The following is a 21,521-nucleotide window of genomic DNA, read 5'->3' as shown; positions in this document are numbered from 1 at the left end:
GGAGCACTTCCCGGGGTGCCTGTGTGGCTCAATCGGTTAAGTGTCCGACCTCAGCTCAGGTCATGATTTCACGGCTCACAAGTTCAAGCCCTGCATTGGCTCTGTGCTGACAGCTCGGAGCCTGGAGCTGCTTGGGTTCTGTGTCTCCCTCTCTCTGCCCCTCCCTCACTCACACTCTGTCTCTCTCTGTCTCTGTCTCTCTCTCTTAAAAATAAATAAACATTTTTTACAAAGGAGCACTACCCTAGGTTGTAGTCACAGTGCTTAACTTTTCGGTGCGTTGCATATATAACTGTTTTACAGGGTATGAGTCACGATCCAGATTCAGCCCTTTTGTTGTCCAGTATCTTTAACCTTCTATTATCTTTTGTGTGGCTTCTTTATCTTTTCTTTTAGGTTGACGAAGAATATCAAAATCCTCACACCGTGGACCGAGTCCCCATGGGCAAGTTGCCCCATATGTGGGGTCAGTCTCTGTACATCTTAGGAAGCTTGATGGCAGAGGTAAGGGGAAGTATCAAGCCTCTTCCACTTTTTTTCTGCTTAATCACTGCAAGAATCAGATTTGTGAGTAGCTCATTAAATCTGGATATACCTTTTGCCTTTTATATTCTGCCTTAATTATATATTTTCCTCTAGGTCAGGTGCTTAGAGTGGGAATATGGCCAATCATTCACAAAAATCTTTCCCCCTGGCAACCATGTCTCTCATACTGCCTAGGGCTTCCTACCTTGGTACTATACTTAGAGCTGCTCTGAGATCAGGGCCTAGATCTTACTCTTTCAAAATACTCCCCTAGTGCCTTGCCTGGTGACTGATGAATGCACTTGTGCTTAGATAGTAATGTTGACTGATAATGGATTTAAGTACTAACTTTTACAAGCAATATGATGTTTCATTATTTAATTGAGTAAGCTGATAAGATAATCTTAGGCACCATGACAAGTGTTTGGGAACATCATAGTTTTTTTTTATTTTTATTTCTTTATTTTGAGAGAGAGAGAAGAAAAGCAGAGAGAGAGAGAGAGAGAGAGAGAATGAATGAGAATCCCAGGCAGGCTCCTCACTGTCAGCACAGAGCCCAGTGTGGGGCTGAAAGTCATGAACCCTGAGATCATGACCTGAGCCAAAATCAAGAGTCTAACGCTTAACCGACTGAGCTACCCAGGTGGCCCAGGAACATCATAGTTTTTAAAAATTTATTGTTTGTTTATTTTTGTTAAGGGGCCCTTTAAATGTTTTTTTATGTTAAATTCTGTTGAAACAGCTCTTAAATGTAGCACTTGAGAATTTCATACTTTATGTTCAGCTTATTTTTGATATTTTGAGCTATTGTAAGCATTCTCTTTCTCGAAGTTTCCCAGATTTACCGGCAAATCTATTTCCCCATTGTAGGTTATTATGGTAAGTTATAACTGAGGCTCCTAGAAGATCTAAGGTGGGACTTAGCTATCCTTTCTAAGCCAGTCTCTTTGACCTGTTTATATGTGACTATTTTCTGCAGCTGTTTTTGTTCTATTTTGGTTTTTTTTCTCAGTTTCACTGAGCTATAATTGACATACATCCATGTGAGTTTCAGGTGTACAGCATAAAAGTTTGATTATCTTTAGTTGATATTATGAAGAATGTAGCAATAATGAGCAGAAAGATTTGTTTAAAATAATCCTTACCTGATGACTTTCTCATTCAGTGCTATAAATAAATTAAATGCTGTGAAAAAGGAGGAAATGAATGGTGTTTTTAAGAGCAAATGGGTGAATTCGTCCCATTTCAGCAAGGACAGAAATTCAAGTCAAAAGATATATGCTGAGAATAAAGCATAACAGTCACATGAATAAATGAGAAAACAAGAGCTAAATTATTGATAATAAGCACTGTGATTTGATTATCTAATTATATGCATCCAGAGAAGGTGGAGTTGTAGCTAAAAAACTTTCTGCTTATCACTTACACCCCATCTATTTCCAGCAAAGAACTTGTGGCCACCAATAGAAGGTATTTGTTTTCTTTCCATACCTGCCTCTCACAGGTTATGATGTGAGGTTTTGGCACTGCTGTGTTTTTTTTCCTCAAACATTAGCTTTTTACGCCCCTGAAAGGCTATAGTGGAAAAAGCATGAATTTAGGTACCTTGTACAAATAAATTACTTACCTAAAAAAATTTAGCTTTTTGGTTGAGATGTAACAATCTTTTTATGGTTTTTCTTTAGGGATTTTTAGCTCCTGGCGAAATTGATCCCCTGAATCGAAGGTTTTCTACTGTACCAAAGCCAGATGTTGTGGTTCAAGGTATGGATTCTTATTCCCAGCATTAAAACTTTATATTAAAGATCTGTTTTGTACCAGTAAATGATGGCTTTATTGTTTATCATGTGTTTTGTTCAGCCTCAAAAAGTATACAATTAACTTGGTTCTGTTTGGTTTCAAGATTGCTATTAATCATGAACAAATGCTTAATAAATGATGTTATTTGATACTCTTAACCACTTCTTACTTCTGGAAAGTCTTTTCATTGTCATGATATTGTAGCCTCCTGATTGTTTCTGCTTTCTTTCCGAACATTACTTCTGTGCTTCTTCTGTTAGTACTCCTTTCTTCTCATACCGTTTTTTAAATTTTTTTTAATATATGAAATTTATTGTCAGATTGGTTTCCATACAACACCCAGTGCTCATCCCAAAAGGTGCCCTCCTCAATACCCATCACCCACCCTCCCCGCCCTCCCACCCCCATCAACCCTCAGTTTGTTCTCAGTTTTTAAGAGTCTCTTATGCTTTGGTTCTCTCCCACTCTAACCTCTTTTTTTTTTCCTTCCCCTCCGCCATGGGTTTCTGTTAAGTTTCTCAGGATCCATATAAGAGTAAAACCATATGGTATCTGTCTTTCTCTGTATGGCTTATTTCACTTAGCATAACACTCTCCAGTACCATCCATGTTGCTACAAAGGGCCATATTTCATTCTTTCTCATTGCCACGTAGTACTCCATTGTGTATATAAACCACAATTTCTTTATCCATTCATCAGTTGATGGACATTTAGGCTCTTTCCATAATTTGGCTATTGTTGAGAGTGCTGCTATAAACATTGGGGTACAAGTGCCCCTATGCATCAGTACTCCTGTATCTCTTGGGTAAATTCCTAGCAGTGCTATTGCTGGGTCATAGGGTAGGTCTATTTTTAATTTTCTGAGGAACCTCCACACTGTTTTCCAGAGTGGCTGCACCAATTTGCATTCCCACCAACAGTGCAAGAGGGTTCCCATCTCTCCACATCCTCTCCAGCATCTATAGTCTCCTGATTTGTTCATTTTGGCCACTCTGACTGGCGTGAGGTGATATCTGAGTGTGGTTTTGATTTGTATTTCCCTGATGAGGAGCAACGTTGAGCATCTTTTCATGTGCCTGTTGGCCATCCAGATGTCTTCTTTAGAGAAGTGTCTATTCATGTTTTCTGCCCATTTCTTCACTGGGTTATTTGTTTTTCAGGTGTGGAGTTTGGTGAGCTCTTTATAGACTTTGGATACTAGCCCTTTGTCCGATATGTCATTTGCAAATATCTTTTCCCATTCCGTTGGTTGCCTTTTAGTTTTGTTGGTTGTTTCCTTTGCTGTGCAGAAGCTTTTATCTTCATGAGGTCCCAATAGTTCATTTTTGCTTTTAATTCCCTTCCCTTTGGGGATGTGTCAAGTAAGAGACTGCTGTGGCTGAGGTCAGAGAGGTCTTTTCCTGCTTTCTCCTCTAGTGTTTTGATGGTTTCCTGTCTCACATTCTGATCCTTTATCCATTTTGAGTTTATTTTTGTGAATGGTGTGAGAAAGTGGTCTAGTTTCAACCTTCTGCATGTTGCTGTCCTGTTCTCCCAGCACCATTTGTTAAAGAGACTGTCTTTTTTCCATTGGATGTTCTTTCCTGCTTTGTCAAAGATTACTTGGCCATGCATTTGTGGGTCTAGTTCTGGGGTTTCTATTCTATTCCATTGGTCTATGTGTCTGTTTTTGTGCCAATACCATGCTGTCTTGATGATTACAGCTTTGTAGTAGAGGCTAAAGTCTGGGATTGTGATGCCTCCTGCTTTGGTCTTCTTCTTCAAAATTACTTTGGCTATTCGGGGCCTTTTGTGGTTCCATATGAATTTTAGGATTGCTTGTTCTAGCTTCGAGAAGAATGCTGTTGCAATTTTGATTAGGATTGCATTGAATGTGTAGATAGCTTTGGGTAGTATTGACATTTTGACAATATTTATTCTTCCAGTCCATCAGCACGGAATGTTTTCCCATTTCTTTATATCTTCTTCAATTACCTTCATAAGCTTTCTATAGTTTTCAGCATACAGATCTGTTACATCTTTGGTTAGATTTATTCCTAGGTGTTTTATGCTTCTTGGTGCAATTGTGAATGGGATCAGTTTCTTTGTCTTCTGTTGCTTCATTATTAGTGTATAAGAATGCAACTGATTTCTGTACATTGATTTTGTATCCTGCAACTTTGCTGAATTCATGTATCAGTTCTAGCAGACTTTTGGTGGAGTCTATCGGATTTTCCATGTATAATATCATGTCATCTGCAAAAAGTGAAAGCTTGATTTCATCTCTGCCAATTTTGATGCCTTTGATTTCCTTTTGTTGTCTGATTGCTGATGCTAGAACTTCCAACACTATGTTAAACAACAGCGGTGAGAGTGGACATCCCTGTCGTGTTCCTGATCTCAGGGAAAAAGCTCTCAGTTTTTCCCCATTGAGGATGATGTTAGCTGTGGGCTTTTCATACGTGGCTTTTATGATGTGTAAGTATGTTCCTTCTATCCCACTTTCTCGAGGGTTTTTACTAAGAAAGTTACTAAATATTGTCAAAGGCCTTTTCTGCATCGATTGACAGGATCATATGGTTCTTATCTTTTCTTTTATTAATGTGATGTATCACGTTGATTGATTTGCAAATGTTGAACCAGCCCTGCATCCCAGGAATGAATCCCACTTGATCATGGTGAATAATTCTTTTTATATGCTGTTGAATTCTATTTGTTACTATCTTATTGAGAATTTTTGCATTCATATTCATCAGGGATATTGGCCTGTAGTTCTCTTTTTTTACTGGGTCTCTGTCTGGTTTAGGAATCAAAGTAACAGTGCCTTCATAGAATGAGTCTGGAAGTTTTCCTTCCCTGTCTATTTTTTGGAACAGCTTGAGAAGGATAGGTATTATCTCTGCTTTAAACGTCTGGTAGAACTCCCCTGGGAAGTCATCTGGCCCCAGGACTCTTATTTCGTGGGAGATTTTTGATAACTGATTCAATTTCTTCACTGGTTATGGGTCTGTTGAAGCTTTCTGTTTCCTCCTGATTGAGTTTTGGAAGTGTGTGGGTGTTTAGGAATTTGTCCATTTCTTCCAGGTTGTCCAGTTTGTTGGCATATAATTTTTCATAGTATTCCCTGATAATTGTTTGTATCTCTGAGGGATTGGTTGTAATAAATCCATTTTCATTCATGATTTTATCTATTTGGGTCATCTCCCTTTTCTTTTCCTGGCTAGAGGTTTATCAATTTTGTTTATTTTTTCAAAAAACCAACTCTTGGTTTCATTGATCTGCTCTACACTTTTTTTTAGATTCTATATTGTTTATTTCTGCTCTGATCTTTATTATTTCTCTTCTGCTGGGTTTAGGGTGTCTTTGCTGTTCTGCTTCTATTTCCTTCAGGTGTGCTGTTAGATTTTGTATTTGGGATTTTTCTTGTTTCTTGAGATAGGCCTGGATTGCAATGTATTTTCTTCTCAGGACTGCCTTCGCTGCATCCCAAAGTGTTTGGATTGTTGTATTTTAATTTTTGCTTGTTTCCATATATTTTTTAATTTCTTCTCTAATTGTCTGGTTGACCCATTCATTCTTTAGTAGGGTGTTCTTTAACCTCCATGCTTTTGGAGGTTTTCCAGACTTTTTCCTGTGGTTGATTTCAAGCTTCATCGCATTGTGGTCTGAAAGTATGCATGATATGATCTCAATTCTTGTATACTTATGAAGGGCTGTTTGGTGACCAAGGATGTGATCTATCTTGGAGAATGTTCCATGTGCACTCGAGAAGAAAGTATATTCTGTTGCTTTGGGATGCTGAGTTCTAAATATATCTGTCAAGTCCATCTGATCCAATGTATCATTCAGGGCCCTTGTTTCTTTATTTGACCATGTGTCTACATGACCTCTCCATTTCTGTAAGTGGGGTGTTAAAGTCCCCTGCAATTACCACATTCTTATCAATAAGGTTGCTTATGTTTGTGAGTAATTGTTTTGTGTACTTGGGGGCTCCCGTATTTGGTGCATAGACATTTCTAATTGTTAGCTCTTCCTGATGGATAGACCCTGTGATTATTATATAATGCCCTTCTTCATCTCTTGTTACAGCCTTTAATTTCAAGTCTAGTTTGTCTGATATAAGTATGGCTACTGCAGCTTTCTTCTGACTTCCAGTAGCATGATAAATAGTTCTCTATCCCCTCACTTTCAATCTGAAGGTGTCCTCAAGTCTAAAATGAGTCTCTTGTAGACAGCAAATAGATGGGTCTTGTTTTTTTATCCATTCTGATACCCTATGTCTTTTGGTTGGCGCATTTAGTCCATTTACACTCAGTGTTATTATAGAAAGATATGGGTTTAGAGTCATTGTGATATCTGTAGGTTTCATGCTTGTAGCGATGTCTCTGGTACGTTGTCTCACAGGATCCTCCTTAGGATCTCTTGTAGGGCTGGTTTAGTGGTGACAAATTCCTTCAGTTTTTGTTTGTTTGGGAAGACCTTTATCTCTCCTTCTATTCTAAATGGCAGGCTTGCTGGATAAAGGATTCTTGGCTGCATATTTTTTCTGTTCATCACATTGAAGATTTCCTGCCATTCCTTTCTGGCCTGCCAAGTTTCAGTAGAGAGATCCGTCACGAGTCTTATGGATCTCCCTTTATATGTTAGAGCACGTTTATCCCTAGCTGCTTTCAGAATTTTCTCTTTATCCTTGTATTTTGCCAGTTTCACTATGATCTGTTGTGCAGAAGATCGATTCAAGTTACGTCTGAAGGGAGTTCTCTGTACCTCTTGGATTTCAATGCCTTTTTCCTTCCCCAGTTCAGGGAAGTTCTCAGCTATGATTTCTTCAAGTACACCTTCAGTACCTTTCCCTCTCTCTTCCTCCACTGGAATACCAATTATGCGTATATTATTTCTCTTTAGTGCATCACTTAGTTCTCTAATTTTCCCCTCATGCTCCTGGATATTTGTATCTCTCTTTTTCTCAGCTTCTTCTTTTTCCATAATTTTATCTTCTAGTTCACCTATTCTCTCCTCTGCCTCTTCAATCCGAGCTGTGATTCCCTCCATTTTATTTTGCTGCTCATTAATAGCATTTTTTAGCTCTTCCTGGCTGTTCCCTAGTCCTTTGATCTCTGTAGCAATAGATTCTCTGCTGCCCTTATACTGTTTTCAAGCCCAGTGATTAATTTTATGACTATTATTCTAAATTCACTTTCTGTTATATTGTTTAAATCGTTTTTGATCAGTTCATTAGCTGTCGCTATTTCCTGGAGATTCTTCTGAGGAGAATTCTTCCGTTTGGTCATTTTGGATAGTCCCTGGAGTCGTGTGGACCTGCAGGGCACTTCCCCTGTGCTGTCTTGAATAACTTGCGTTGGTGGGCAGGGCCGCGTCAGACCTGTTGTCTGCCCCTGGGCCACAGTCAGACTGATGTGTACCTTCTCTTCCCCTCTCCTAGGAGCGGGATTCACTGTGGGGTGGCGTGGCTCGTCTGGACTACTTGCACACTGCCAGGCTTGTGGTGTTGGGGATCTGGCGTATTAGCTGGGGTGGATCTGCAAGGTGCACAGGGGCGGGAGGGGCAGGGTCAGCTCACTTTTCCTTTGGTGATCCGCTTCGGGAGGGGCCCTGCGGCACCGGCAGGGAGTCAGACCCGCCACAGGAGGGATGGATCCACAGAAGCACAGCGTTGGGTGTTTGCCCGGTGCAAGCAAGTTCCCTGGCAGGTACTGGTTCCCTTTGGGATTTTGACTGGGGGATGGGCGCGGGAGATGGCGCTGGCGAGCGCCTTTGTTCCCCGCCAAGCTGAGCTCTGTCGTCCGGGGCTCAACAACTGTCTCTCCCGTTGTCCTCCAGCCCTTCCGCTCTCCAAGCAGAGCTGTTAACTTATAACCTTCCAGATGTTAAGTCCCGCTTGCTGTCAGAACACACTGTGTCTGGCCCCTCTGCTTTTGCAAGCCAGACTCGAGGGCTCCGCTTTGCCGGCCGGTTGCCCCTCTGCCCCAGCTCCCTCCCGACAATCCGTGTAGCGCGCACCACCTCTCTGCCCTTCCTACCGTCTTCTGTGGGCCTCTCGTCTGCGCTTGGCTCCAGAGAACCCGTTCTGCTAGTCTTCTGGCAGTTTTCTGGGTTATTTAGGCAGGTGTGTGTGGAATCTAAGTGATCACCGGGACGCGGTGAGCCCAGCGTCCTCCTACGCCAGCATCTTCCTCCCTATTTCTCTCTCATACCCTTTTTTTTAATTTTATTTTTTATTTGTTAAAATTTATATCCAAATTAGTTAGCATATAGTGAAACGATGATTTCAGGAGTAGATTCCTTAATGCCCCTTACCCATTTAGCCCATCCCCCCACCCACAACCCCTCCAGTTACCCTCAGTTTGTTCTCCATGTTTATGAGTCTCTTCTGTTTTGTCCCCCTCCCTGTTTTTATATTATTTTTGTTTCCCTTCCCTTATATTCATCTGTTTTGTCTCTTAAAGTCCTCATATGAGTGAAGTCATATGATTTTTGTCTTTCTCTGACTGACTAATTTCACTTAGCATAATACCCTCCAGTTCCATCCATGTAGTTGCAAATGGCGAAATTTCATTCTTTTTGACTGCTGAGTAATACTCCATTGTGTATATATACCACATCTTCTTTATCCATTTATCCTTCAATGGACATTTGGGCTCTTTCCATACTTTGGCTATTGTTGATAGTTCTGCTGTAAACATGGGGGTGCATGTGTCCGTTCAAAACAGCACACCTGTATCCCGTGGATAAATACCTAGTAGTGCAATTGCTGGGTCATAGGGTATTTCTATTTTTAGTTTTTTGAGGAACCTCCATACTGTTTTCCAGAGTGGCTGCACCAGCTTGCATTCCCATTCTCATACCCTTTTAATGGTTGTGTACTTAGTCTTATACTATTGTCTTTCTGTATTTACACTCTGTATTAGTTTGTTAGTGCTGCCCCCTTCATAATAAGTTTGCTTCTATGGCTCCAAGTATTCCCTCTTTGGAGAATACTGGAAACCTTTTTATTTTTATTCCTAACAATCAACTTAAATTTTGAAGTATCTACTCTATGCAAAACACTGGGCTAAGCTCTGTAAACATTTTCAGAATTCTAGCCCCAATATCTATAAAACATCTTTACCACTTATACTTCTAATGTAAAACTGACCTCTTTTGCCTGCATTCTTTCACCATTCTTTCACCTGTCCCATGAACATCAGATCTTTCCACATCCTTATCTCTTTTAATGACCTCACTATCACTCTAGTTTCCAAGGTTAGAAAGCTCCAGGTGGTTTTTGACTCTCTAACAACACAATCCAGTGTGGTACTAAGCTCCTATGAAATGTCTCCAGTCACTTGACTTTCGGGTTGGTGCTATATGGGAAATAATCCTGTATAGTTTACTCTTCCCTTCCCATGAGAAACTCTGTTCTCCTTTGAGGCTTATGCCATCTGGCTCTGTTGATCCCTGCTTCTCTAATTCATTCCCTTAGCTTATAGCCTTCCTCTTCTTCCCCAGATCCTGCCATAGTGCTAGATTTCAGCATCACAGTGAATGCCATCTAACATTTTAGCCTCAAAATTTTTGGATATCCATAACCCTAGGGACCTTTCCCTCCACCTCTATGTTACCCACTCATTTTGAGGACCAAACTTTAGAACTATCCCACATCATATATCTTCCGTTTCAAAAACATCCAGTTTATGGTCATAGCTACATATTATTTCAGTGTTTTTTTCTTCCTATGACATTTGTCTCTAATTTCTCCTAGTCTGTTCTTCCCTACCTATTTGTTGATCATTTAAATATCTTAATCACCAGTACTCTACAACTCTACTATACCCACCAGAAAAATCATAATGCCACATCAGTCTTACCGTCTGCATTTTCTTTTTCTATTAGGCTCTTTATTTTAATTCCAGTATAATTGACCTTCAATGTTATATTAGGATCAGATGTACAATATAGTGATTTAACGATTATATACATTACTCATTGCTCTTTATGATAAGTATTCTTTAATCCCTATCACCTATTTTACCCATCCCTCTGGTAACCATCCCCTCACACACCACTCCTCTGGTAACCATCAAATTATTCTCTATAGTTAAGAGGCTGTTTCTTGTTTTGTCCCTCACTCTCTTTTTTCCCTTGCTTCTTGTTTTATTTTTTAAATTTCACATATGAGTGACATCATATGGTATTTGTCTCTCTCTGACTTATTTATTTCACTTAGCATTATACTCCCTAACTTCATCCATATTGTTGCAAATGGCAAGACTTCATCCATTTTTATGGCTGGACAATATTCCATTGTATATGTACCCCACCTCTTCTTTATCCATTCATCTGCCAGTGGACCTTTGGGCTGCTTCTATAATTTGCCTATTGTTGATAGCTCTACTGTAAACATTGGGGTGCATGTGTTCCTTCAAACCAGTATTTTTGTATCCTTTCAGCAAATACCTAGTAGTGCAATTGCTGGGTCAAAGGGTAGTCTTATTTTTAACTTTTTGAGGAACCTCCATACTGTTTCCCACAGTGGTGCACCAGTTTGCATTCCCACCAACAGTGAAAGATGGTTGCTTTTTCTTCACATCCTCAACAACACTTGTTTCTTAAGTTTTTGATTTTAGCCATTCAGTAGGTGTGAGGTGATAGCTAATTGTAATTTTGATTTGGATTTCCCTGATGATGAATGATGTTGAGCATCTTGTCATGTGTCTGTTGGCCATCTGTATATCTTCTTTGGAGAAATGTCTGTTCATGTGTTCTGCCCATTTTTTTAATTGGCTTATTTGTTTTGGGGGTGTTGAATTGTATCAGTTCTTTATATATTTTTTGATACTAATCCTTTATCAGATATGTCATTGGCAAATATCTTCTCCCATTGAGTGGGTTTCCTTTTAGTTTTATTGATATTTCCTTTGCTATGCAAATGCTTTTTATTTTGATGTAGTCCCAACAGGGAAATTTTTGCTTTTATTTCCCTTGCCTTGGGAGACATATCTAGAGTAAAGTTCCTATGGCCAATGTCAGAGAAATTATTGCCTATACTCTCTACTAGGATTTTTATGTTTTCAAGTCTCACATTTAGGTCTTTAATGCATTTTGAGTTTATTTTTTGTGTATAGTGTAAGAAAGTGATCCAGTTTAATTTTTTGCATGTAGTTATCCACCTTTCCCAGCACCATTTATTGAAGAGACTGTTTTTTACCCATTGGATTTTCTTTCCTCCTTCCTTAAAGATTGATTGACCATATAATTGAGTTTATTTCTGAGTTTTCTGTTCTGTTTTCTTGACATGTATGTCTATTTTTATGTCAGTACCATACTGTTTTGATTGCTACAACTTTGTAATATCACTTGGAGTCTGGAATTGTGATACCTCCCATTTTGTTTTCCTTTTCCCTTTTTGATTTGCCTATTTGGGGTCTTTTGTGGTTCCATACACATTTTAGGATTGCTTATTCTCGTTCTGTGAAAAATGTCATTGGTATTTTGATAGGAATTGCATTAAATCTGTAGATTGTTTTGGATAGACATTTTAACAATATTTGTTCTTCTAACCCACGAGCATGGAAGGTCTTTCCATTTCTTTGCATTGTCTTGTATTTCTTTCATTAGTGTTTTATAGTTTTCAGAGTACAGGTCTTTCACCTCTTTGGTTAAGTTTGTTTCTGGATATTTTATTGGTTTCGGTACAATTGTAAAAGGGACTGTTTTCTTAATTTCTTTCTGTAGCTTCATTATTAGTGTATAGGAATGCAACAGATTTCTGTACATTGATTTTTGTGTCCTGCAAATTGACTGAATTTATTTATCATTTCTAGTAGTTTTTTGGTGGAATTTTTAGGGTTTTCTATATGGAGTATCATGTCATCTGCAAATAGTAAAAATTATATTTCTTTCTTATCAATTTGGATGCCTTTTATTTCTTTTTGTTGTCTGATTGCTATGGCTAGGCACCTGTCCATCAACTGCTGAATGGATAAAGAAGACGTGGCATATATACAGTGGAACATTACTCAGCCATTAAACTGAATGAAACCTTGCCATTTGCAACAATGTAGATGGAACTAAAGTGTATTATATTAAGCGATTTCACTCATGTGTGGAATTCAAGAAACAAAACAGGTGAACATAGGCGAAGGGAAGGAAAAATAAAATAAGATAAAAACAGAGAGGGAGGCAAACCATAAGAGACTCTTAACTATAGAGAACAAACTGAGGGTGGTGGAATGGGCTAAAATGGGTAGTGGGTATTAAGGAGGGTGCTTGTTGTGATGAGCACTGGGTATTATATGTAAGTGATGAATCACTAAATTCTACTCCTGAAACCAATACCACATTAAATGTTAACTAACTTGAATTTAAATAAAATCTTGGAGGAAAAAAATAAAGTCTATATTGTTTGATAGTGAAAAAAAATGATTGCTATGGCTAGGACTTCAGTACTGTGTTAAATAAAAGTAGTGGGAGTGGACATCTTTGTCTTGTTCCTGATATTTTGGGGGAGTCTTTTTTTATATATATAAATTATTATGTCATCTGCAAATAGCAAATTTGCTTCTTTTACTTCTTGCAAATTTTACTTCTTCCTTACCAATTTTAATGCTTTTTCTTTTTGTTGTCTGTTTGCTGTGGCTAGGACTTCCAGCACTATGTTGAATAAAAGTGGGGAGAGTAGATATCCTTGTTTTTTTCCTGACCTTAGAAGGAAATCTCTGAGTTTTTCCCCATGAAGGATGATGTTAGCTGTGAGTCGTTCATATAAGGCCTTTATTATGTTCAGGTAATGTTCCCTCTAAACCTACTGTGTCGAGGGTTTTATGAACAGATGTTGTACTTTGTCAGATGCTTTTTCTGCATCTGTTGAAATGGTCATATGGTTCTTATCCTTTCTCTTATTGATGTGATGTATCACACTGATTGATTTGCAAATAGTGAACTACCATTTCATCCCAGGAATAAATCCCAGTTGATCATGGTGAATGTTGTTTTTTTTTAATGTACTGTTGTATTTGGTTTGATAGTATTTTGTTGAAGATCTTTGCATGTATATTTTTGAGAGATTGGCCTGTAGTTCTCTTTTTTTGTGGTATTTTCATCTGGTTTTGGTATCATGGTGATAACTGGCCTTATAGAATGAATTTGGAAGTTTTCTTCCTCTTCTAAGTTTTGGAATAATTTGAGAAGAATAGGTATTAATTCTGGTTAGAGGTTTATCAATTTTGTTGATCTTTGCAAAGAACCACCTCTTGGTTTCATTGATCTGTACCATTGTTTTTTTTAGTTTCTATATCATTTATTTCTGCTCTAATCTTTATTATTTATTTATTATTTCATTCCTTCTGCTGGTTTTGGGTTTTGTTTTTCCTTCTTTTTCTACCTTCTTTAAGTATAAAGTTAGGTTTTTATTTGAGATTTTTCTTACTTCCTGAGATAGGCGTGTATTGCTGTAAATTTCCCTCTTAGAACCACTTTTGCAGCATCCCAAAAATTTTGGACCATTGTGTTTTCATTTCATTTGTTTTATGTACTTTTTTATTTATTCTTTTATTTTCTGGTGAACCCATTCATTGTTTATATTGTTTAACCTCCAAGTATTTATGGTCTTTCCAGATTTTTTTCTTGCGGTTTATTTCTAGTTTCATAGCGTTGTGGTCAGAAAAGATGCAAGGTATGACTTTGACCTTTTTAAATTTGTTGAGACTTGTGGCCTAATTGTGATCTATAATGGAGAATGTTCCATGTGCACTTGAGAAGAATGTGTATTCTCCTGTTTGGGGATGAAATTTTCTGAAAATATCTGTTAAATCCATTTGGTACAGTGTGTCACTTATAGCCATTGTTTCCTTGAAACCCATTCTTTATTAACCACCCCCCATCACTTTAGGTACATGGTGTCATAGTCTACATCCTTTTATTTTATGAATCTGTTGACTGAGTTTTACAGAAATACTTATTTTTACTGCTTTTATAAGTAAAATAATTATCTTACTACTTTCATACTCTTACTTATGGTCTTTCCACTACTTTCTTGTAGAGCTGGTTTAGTGGTCATGAACTCCTTTAGTTTTTATCTGAGGAACTCTTTATCTCTCCTTCTATTCTGATTGACAGCCTTGCTTGATAGAGTATTCTTGGCTGAAGATTTTTCCCTTTTAGCATTTTGAATATATCATGCCACTCCCTTCTGGTCTGCAAAGATCTGCTGAAAAATCTACTGATAGCCTTATGGAGTTTCCCTCGCATATAATTGTCTTCTCTCGTGCTGCTTTTAAAATTATTCATCACTAATTTTGCCACTTTAATTACTATGCCACACTACTTACTGAGTGTGGACCTCCTAGGGTTGATTTTTTATGGGGATTTCTTTGCCTCCTGGATGTGGATATGTTTCCTTCTCCATATTAGGGAAATTTTCAGCTATTATTTCTTCAAATAAATTTTCTATCTTCTATTCTCTCTCTTCTTCTTCTGGGATCTCTATAATGTGAATGTTATTACCTTGATGGAGTCCCTGGGTTCCCTAAGGCTATTCTCAGTTTGCATAATATTTTTTTCCTCTCATTTTTTCAGCTTAATTATTTTCCATTACTCTTTCAGGTCAGTAATTTGTTTTTCTACTTCCTCTAGCCTCCTATTTATTCCATCAAGTGTATTTTTTTTTAATTTTTTTTAACGTTTATTTATTTTTGAGACAGAGAGAGACAGAGCATGAACGGGGGAGGGGCAGAGAGAGAGGGAGACACAGAATCAGAAGCAGGCTCCAGGCTCTGAGCCATCAGCCCAGAGCCCGATGCAGGGCTCGAACTCATGGACCGCGAGATTGTGACCTGAGCTGAAGTTGGACGCTTAACCGACTGAGCCACCCAGGCGCCCCCCATCAAGTGTATTTTTAATTTCAGTTATTGTCTTCTTCATCTTTGATTGGTTCTTTTTTTATCTCTTTGTTAAAGGTCTCCGTGATGGCTTCCACTCTTTTCTCAAATTCAACAAGTATCTTTAAAAGACCATTACTTCAAATTCTCTATCAGGAATTGTACTTACATTTGTTTTACTTAAGTCTCTTGCTGTGATTTGGTCCTTTTATTTCTTTTGTAACATATTCCTCTGTCTCCTCATTTTGTCTAAGTCTCTCTGTCTTTTCTGTGAGAGGAAAGTCACTTACTTCTGTTGTTCCTAATGATAATAGCCTTATGAAGAAGAGGTCCCATAGTGTCTTGCTGTGTGGTGTCCCATTCCCCAGGACCTGGAACTTCAGGAAGGATTTCTTATGTGGGCTGTGTATGCCCTACTCTTGAGTCCTGGCCTCTTTTTCCTTTATTCAAGTTGTCTGCAGGGACTCTCTTTGCCTGTTGTTTGTCAGTGTTTGGTCCCTGGCTGGGTGGAGCATATTTTAACAAGGTATGTACCTGTCAGCGTGCAAAATGAGACCTGACACTGGCACTGGAACTTTAGTCCCACAGAACATGTGGATTGGGAGATAAGGTGTTGGTGGGGTTTCCACCTGTGTTCTGGGGGAGGGGACCTGCAACGCCATGACTGAGGCAAGCATGACTGGGAAGGGCAGATCCACCCAAATGTGGGAATGGCAGGATTTGGTGTAAGCAAGTTAACTAGCAAGTTTCAACACTGCTGGTTCCTGCCAGTGGCCATGTATTTATGCTGAGTGGTGAGGGACAGAAATGGTACCTTCTAGCTCCTTTATTCCTGGAAGGGTCTCACTGTGATCACTCAGGGACATGCTCTGAGATGAGTAAATAACTCTCCCTTTCATTTGTCCCCAGTGTGTTTCATACTGCTGCTTCCACACTGTATCCTGCTGGTTGTTTGTCGTGGTCTCTTAAAGGGCAGGGATTCCACTTCCTAATGCCCTCTGGGTTCTCCCACAGCTGAAACTGCTAATTTTTAAAATTCCAGGCTTTAAGTCCTGCTGGTTGTAGGAATTCACAAAACTCATCCCCTCTTGCTTTCAAAGCCAAGTGTTATGGTGATTTTTCCTCCCCATTTGGGCTCCTCGGTGTAATAGTCTGTTTTTTGCTCTTCTCTGTGCCACCGGCTCCCTCCCCGCTACAGATGGCCACAGTCCATTTTGCTCCCAAATGGCATCTTTGCCCTTTCTACCTTCTTCATTGTGGCCTCTTCTCTACCTTAAGTTGTAGAGTTTGTTCTGCCAGTTTTCAAATTGTTTTCTGGGTTATTTACACTGATGTGAGTGTTATCTAGTTGTATCTGTGGGATGAGACAATCTTTAGGTCCCCCTAGTCTGTCATCTTCTCAGCCTCTTCCATTCTGCATTTTCTGATCCTATACCTGGTCTACTAAATTCTGCTGGAAAGAAATCACACAAATCAGCAGATGGTAGCACTGTAATTCTGAAGTCTCCAACCCAGCTAGGCCCACAGTGCCTCCTGTTAGTCCTTGTTCTTACTGTTACTCAGCATTTTCATTCTTTTCAACCACTGTTCGAAACCTTCTGTTTTCAAGCCCATCCCCTGTTTTTGTCCTTTTTCTTGGCCTGCTACCAAGGTTAGATACCTTAATCTAGCTAATGTTAATATTATGATCACTGTCTGTTTCCCAACCCTCCACCACAATCTTACTTATATCTTCACTTATCCTTGTCCCCTTTTCTCCAGTCTCAAAAAAGGTGTTTCTTCTCCTCTTTAAGACCAACTCCTCCTTCTAATGCTTGATCCTATCCTCATCCCCAGCCTTCCTAGAAACCTACTCTTTCCTCTAATCTTCAAACTCTTCCTCTCTTTTGGCTCTGTTTTTTAGTTCATTTACATACCTGTCACCCTCTAGTAATCCTATCTTTCCTTTCTCATCCGAATTTCTGCTTCTTTATATTCCATGCATTCTGCAGTCCTTTCCAGTGTGGCTTATTACTCCTCTGAAAATGTTTTTGCTTAATTTATTGAAAAACTCAGTAGATATTTTTCAATCCACACCATAGTAGATCTTTCTGTTTCATTTGTTGTTTATCTTTCCAGAAACTCTTAACTCACATGCCTTCTGTGATACCATCTCTTGGATCTTCTTCAACCTGAATTTTGCATTTTTCTGCCTCATTCTGGGCTACCTCTTCTCTTTGACCCTTAATTGTTGGTATTCCTAGGACTTATATCCATAGACCTTCTTACTCAGAATATTTGTTCTGGTCTGTCAGGCTCCTATTCCAGACCTTCTCCCTTTCCCTACCTCCTCACTTCTTCCCTCTCAGAAGATGACTTCACTTCCTATATCATAGAGAAAATTCAAGCCTTGAGACAAGAACTCCTCATTCCCACCCCAGGCTTTTTTATCTGCCCATTTCTTATATGTTGAACTTTCTCAAGGTTGTATTCTGGGTTCTCTTATCTTTTTCTCTAAGTATTCTCCTTGACCCATCTCATCTCTTTGTATGCTAATGACTCCTGAATCTTTCTTTATTGCTGTCCTTTAAGACAGCCCCACTTGGATGTCTCACATTCACTTCAAACTCAGCATGTCTACAGGTACATGTCTAGTGGCTCAGTCAGTTAAGAATCCAATTCTTTAAATTAGCTCAGGTCATGATCTCACAGTCATGAGGTCGAGCCCCGCATTGGGGCTGAGCATGGAGCCTGCTTGGAATTCTCTCTCTGCCCCTCCCCTGCTCATGCTTGCTCTCTCTCTCTCTCTCTCTCTCTCTCAAAATAAATAAATAAACTTAGAAAAACTCGACATGTCTTGGGGTGTCTGGGTGGCTCAGTCAGTTAAGCATCCAACTTCAGCTCAGGTCATGATCTCACAGCTCGTGAGTTCAAGCCCCACATCATGCCAGCTCAGAGCCTGGAGCCTTCTTCGGATTCTATGTCTCCCTGTCTCTCTCTGCCCCTCCCCCACTCACACTCTGTGTGTGTCTCTCTCTCAAAAATAAATGAACATTAAAAATTAAAAAAAAAGAAAAACCTGACATGTCTAAAATTATTCAGCTGCACCCGCCTACTACTATATCACCCATGCCTGCTTTTCTCCCTATATGCCTGTGTCATTAAAGGCACACACCATTCTCAGTTCCACATATAAATTCCTGGGGAATCATTCTCAATATCTCCCCCTCTCACACCTCCTATATTCAATCACTTAACAAATCCTGATTTCTTTACCTTCTAAATGACTCTGAAATCCATCTAGTCCTCTTCAGTGCCGATGTCATGATCCTAATCTAGGTAATCAACATCTCTCACTTGCATTACTGCAATGGATTTTTAAGTCTTCAGTCTAGGCCCACTACAGTCTATCAGCTTATTCTTTAATCATCAACATTAATATGCTTTTTAAGGTACAGATATGAACATATTATTTTCCTGATTACAACTCTACAGGGGTTTCTGTTGCCAACCTCCTTCATATGACTTATAAGGTCCTTTAGGATCTGGTGCCTGACCCTGTCTCCATTGTCATTTTTTACATGGCTCCTTCATACTTCATGCTCCTGCGGTAAGAGCATTAAATAATTCCTATATCTGCCTTGTTCTGTGCTGCCTTTGAGCCTTTGTTTCTGCTTTTTCTTCTGTCTGGAACACCTTCTCATACTTTTACCTTCACCTTTGCCAGATTAATTTCCATTCAGCCTTCTAGCAGAACTCAATGTCTATGTCATTTTCTCCAGGGATCATGCCTATCTCTGTACCCCTAGCATTTGGCAGTGCCTAGCACATTGGTGGCATTTTCTAAATGTTTTTCTAAAACATAAAGTAAAAAAAGATCTCAACTGTTGTGGTTGAAACTATTCCTAGTACCCCAGAGTGTTGCTCGTTGCCTCTCTTTCAGTCCTCTCTACTCCTGCTACCAATTGCATTGCCCTCTGCAGGTCCCTGAAGCTTAGTAGAATGAAGTTTGGAAATCATTACCCAAGGATAAAATACAAAATCTTTAAAGTGGCACATATACCCTCCATAAAAATCTAGCCTCTGTCTGCCTTTCCAGATTCTTTTTTTTTTTTTACCACCATGCAAGGTATTTTATGCTACAGCAACATTGAAGTGTATGTAGTTTCCCCCTCCCCAACACATACACATTCTTTTTTCATTTCCATGTTTTATGACCATTGTGACCTTCTACCTAAAATGGATTTCCCCATTCCTATTCCTTTCTTTCTCCTGGCTAACATTCATTCTTTCAAATTCAGCTTAGATATCAACTCTTCCAGAAAGCCTTTTCTGAAACCACTCCTTACCAGTCCCAGACATGATAGGTGTTGCATTTGGGTGGCTTATAATGTTTTGTGCATATCTTTATTTACCTAGCAGCTTAGTTTATAATCAGTTTATGTGTAATTCCATTACACTGTAAGCTCCTTTAAGAGAGAGACTAATTTATCCATCTCTTTATCCCTAATGCCTAGCATAGTACCTCATCCACTTAGGTGCTTAATAAATGTTTGTTAATAAATGAATGGATGACCACATGTGTTTTTCTGGACTTTCCTTAGCTGCATTATCATTCTTCCTTTGTACATTTTCCCTGGAGAATCTTTGTCATTTTTGTGTTTTTAGTTCTAAGTAATCAAGATTGTGTTATGTCCAGGGAACCCTATGATCACCGTATCCTGCATTTCCTGACCCAGACCACAGTAACACAATGCCATGAGGCCCCCAAGATAGAAAGATACACACAAAATATAATGGCAAAGATAAAGAAAGTGGCACTCTGTTAACTAGGTTTTTGCCCCTGATGCTCAACATAGAAAATGCTAGTCAACTTGAATGAACCAAATGGTACCTTCATTTTCCCATTATCCAATTCAACACATCTACCAGCACTGGAAGAACAAGAAGGTGCATGTTTGCCCCTGGTGCTTAGGGGCCCCTGGTGCCCCACTTGGATTATTAGCCCTCAACCAGGTATCTGTCCTCTAGAGGGAGAGTAAACAAAAGAGTCAGGGAACTGGCCTGGCCTCTTGCTTAGTGAGTATGATAACCACTTCACAGACATAAATATAAAAGGAAGAAAAGGGAGGGGCGCCTGGGTGGCTCACTTGGTTGAGTGTCCGACTTCAGCTCAGGTCATGAACCGTGCAGTTTGTGAGTTCGAGTCCTGCATCAGGCTCTGTGCTGACAGCTCAGAGCCTGGAGCCTGCTTCGGATTCTGTGTCTCCCTCTCTCTCTGCCTTTCCCCTGCTCATGCTGTGTCTCTCTATGTCTCTCAAAAATAAATAAAGTGTTAAAAAATTTTTTGAAAAGGGAGCTGTCCAGGTTTGGCAGGCTCAGAATCTAGAGAAGTGGTATCCCTGTCCCCCAACTCCCAAAAGAACCACACACAGTTTTATCTATGGTACCCCAGTTCTATATTCCGAGTTTACCTTGTCTTCTACCATTCTCTAGCTATATAGTAGTTCTTATTATTACCCTCAAAATCTGTCAGGTCTTAAGGGTAAGGATAAGAAAGAGCCTTGGAGAAGCAACTATTACCAAAGCTATAACACACCTCACATTGGATTTTTTTTTTCCTACTTACACATGGAATCTCAGACATAAAGAGAGTGTGGCAATCTCTAGGAGCACATAGGTACTTAGCCAAAAAAGCAGAACCTAATTCTCTAGTCAAGAGATCCTTTTAGCTTTTTCATTTAGGTAACAGTGTTATGTACCTATCATGGTATGTGTTTCATAAAAGTTCCTCAATAACTATTGATCTCCTCCCATTTTCTTCTCTTCCCTTCAGAAGAAATTATGTGGCTTGAGAGATTTTTAGGTTACTATTAAAATAAAAGTTTCTATTGACCTCATCTTTCTTTCTTTCTTAGTTTCCATTCTAGCTGAGACAGAAGAAATCAAGGCCATTTTGAAGGACAAGGGAATTGATGTAGAGACCATTGCTGAGGTATACCCTATCAGAGTACAACCAGCCCGTATTCTCAGCCACATTTATTCCAGCCTAGGTAAGGAAATTGGCCTTAATAATCATTATAATAATCAAAGCATTATTCAATACAGGCTGATTTCTTTCCTTTTTATTTTTTCTTGGTTTTCTAACTGCTTTATTCAACTGGATCTGAAAAGGAATTTGGAGTCTTTGGAACCTAAGTTTCTAACCCAATATATCCTGAGCAGGCTTGATAATTTTAAATGTGTTTATGAAGTCTGGTACCTAGGGCATAACTGTTAGCAAACAATATTGTATCTTCATTCCAAGTGCATGCTTAACTAACATGTTCTCCCCTTTCTTGAGACCTATATTTCTGTTT

The 21,521-nt window shown here is 39.2% G+C and overlaps 1 protein-coding gene across 8 annotated transcripts in view; it reads left to right on the top strand.

Annotated features, from left to right (window-relative positions):
• The window catches only part of PHKA1 (phosphorylase kinase regulatory subunit alpha 1), a 174,886-nt gene that overhangs the window by 49,883 nt on the left and 103,482 nt on the right, over positions 1-21,521 (top strand). For all 8 annotated transcript variants that reach the window (XM_027053654.2, XM_027053653.2, XM_053202485.1 and 5 more), the window contains exons 12-14: positions 397-504; positions 2,211-2,289; positions 21,081-21,215. In XM_027053654.2, coding sequence (XP_026909455.1) covers positions 397-504; positions 2,211-2,289; positions 21,081-21,215 — 322 coding nt within the window. The remainder of the gene's footprint in view (positions 1-396; positions 505-2,210; positions 2,290-21,080; positions 21,216-21,521) is intronic.

This window comes from Acinonyx jubatus, chromosome X, assembly GCF_027475565.1.
Source record: "Acinonyx jubatus isolate Ajub_Pintada_27869175 chromosome X, VMU_Ajub_asm_v1.0, whole genome shotgun sequence".
Lineage (NCBI taxonomy): Eukaryota > Metazoa > Chordata > Mammalia > Carnivora > Felidae > Acinonyx > Acinonyx jubatus.
This window is presented reverse-complemented; position numbering and strand designations above follow the sequence as displayed.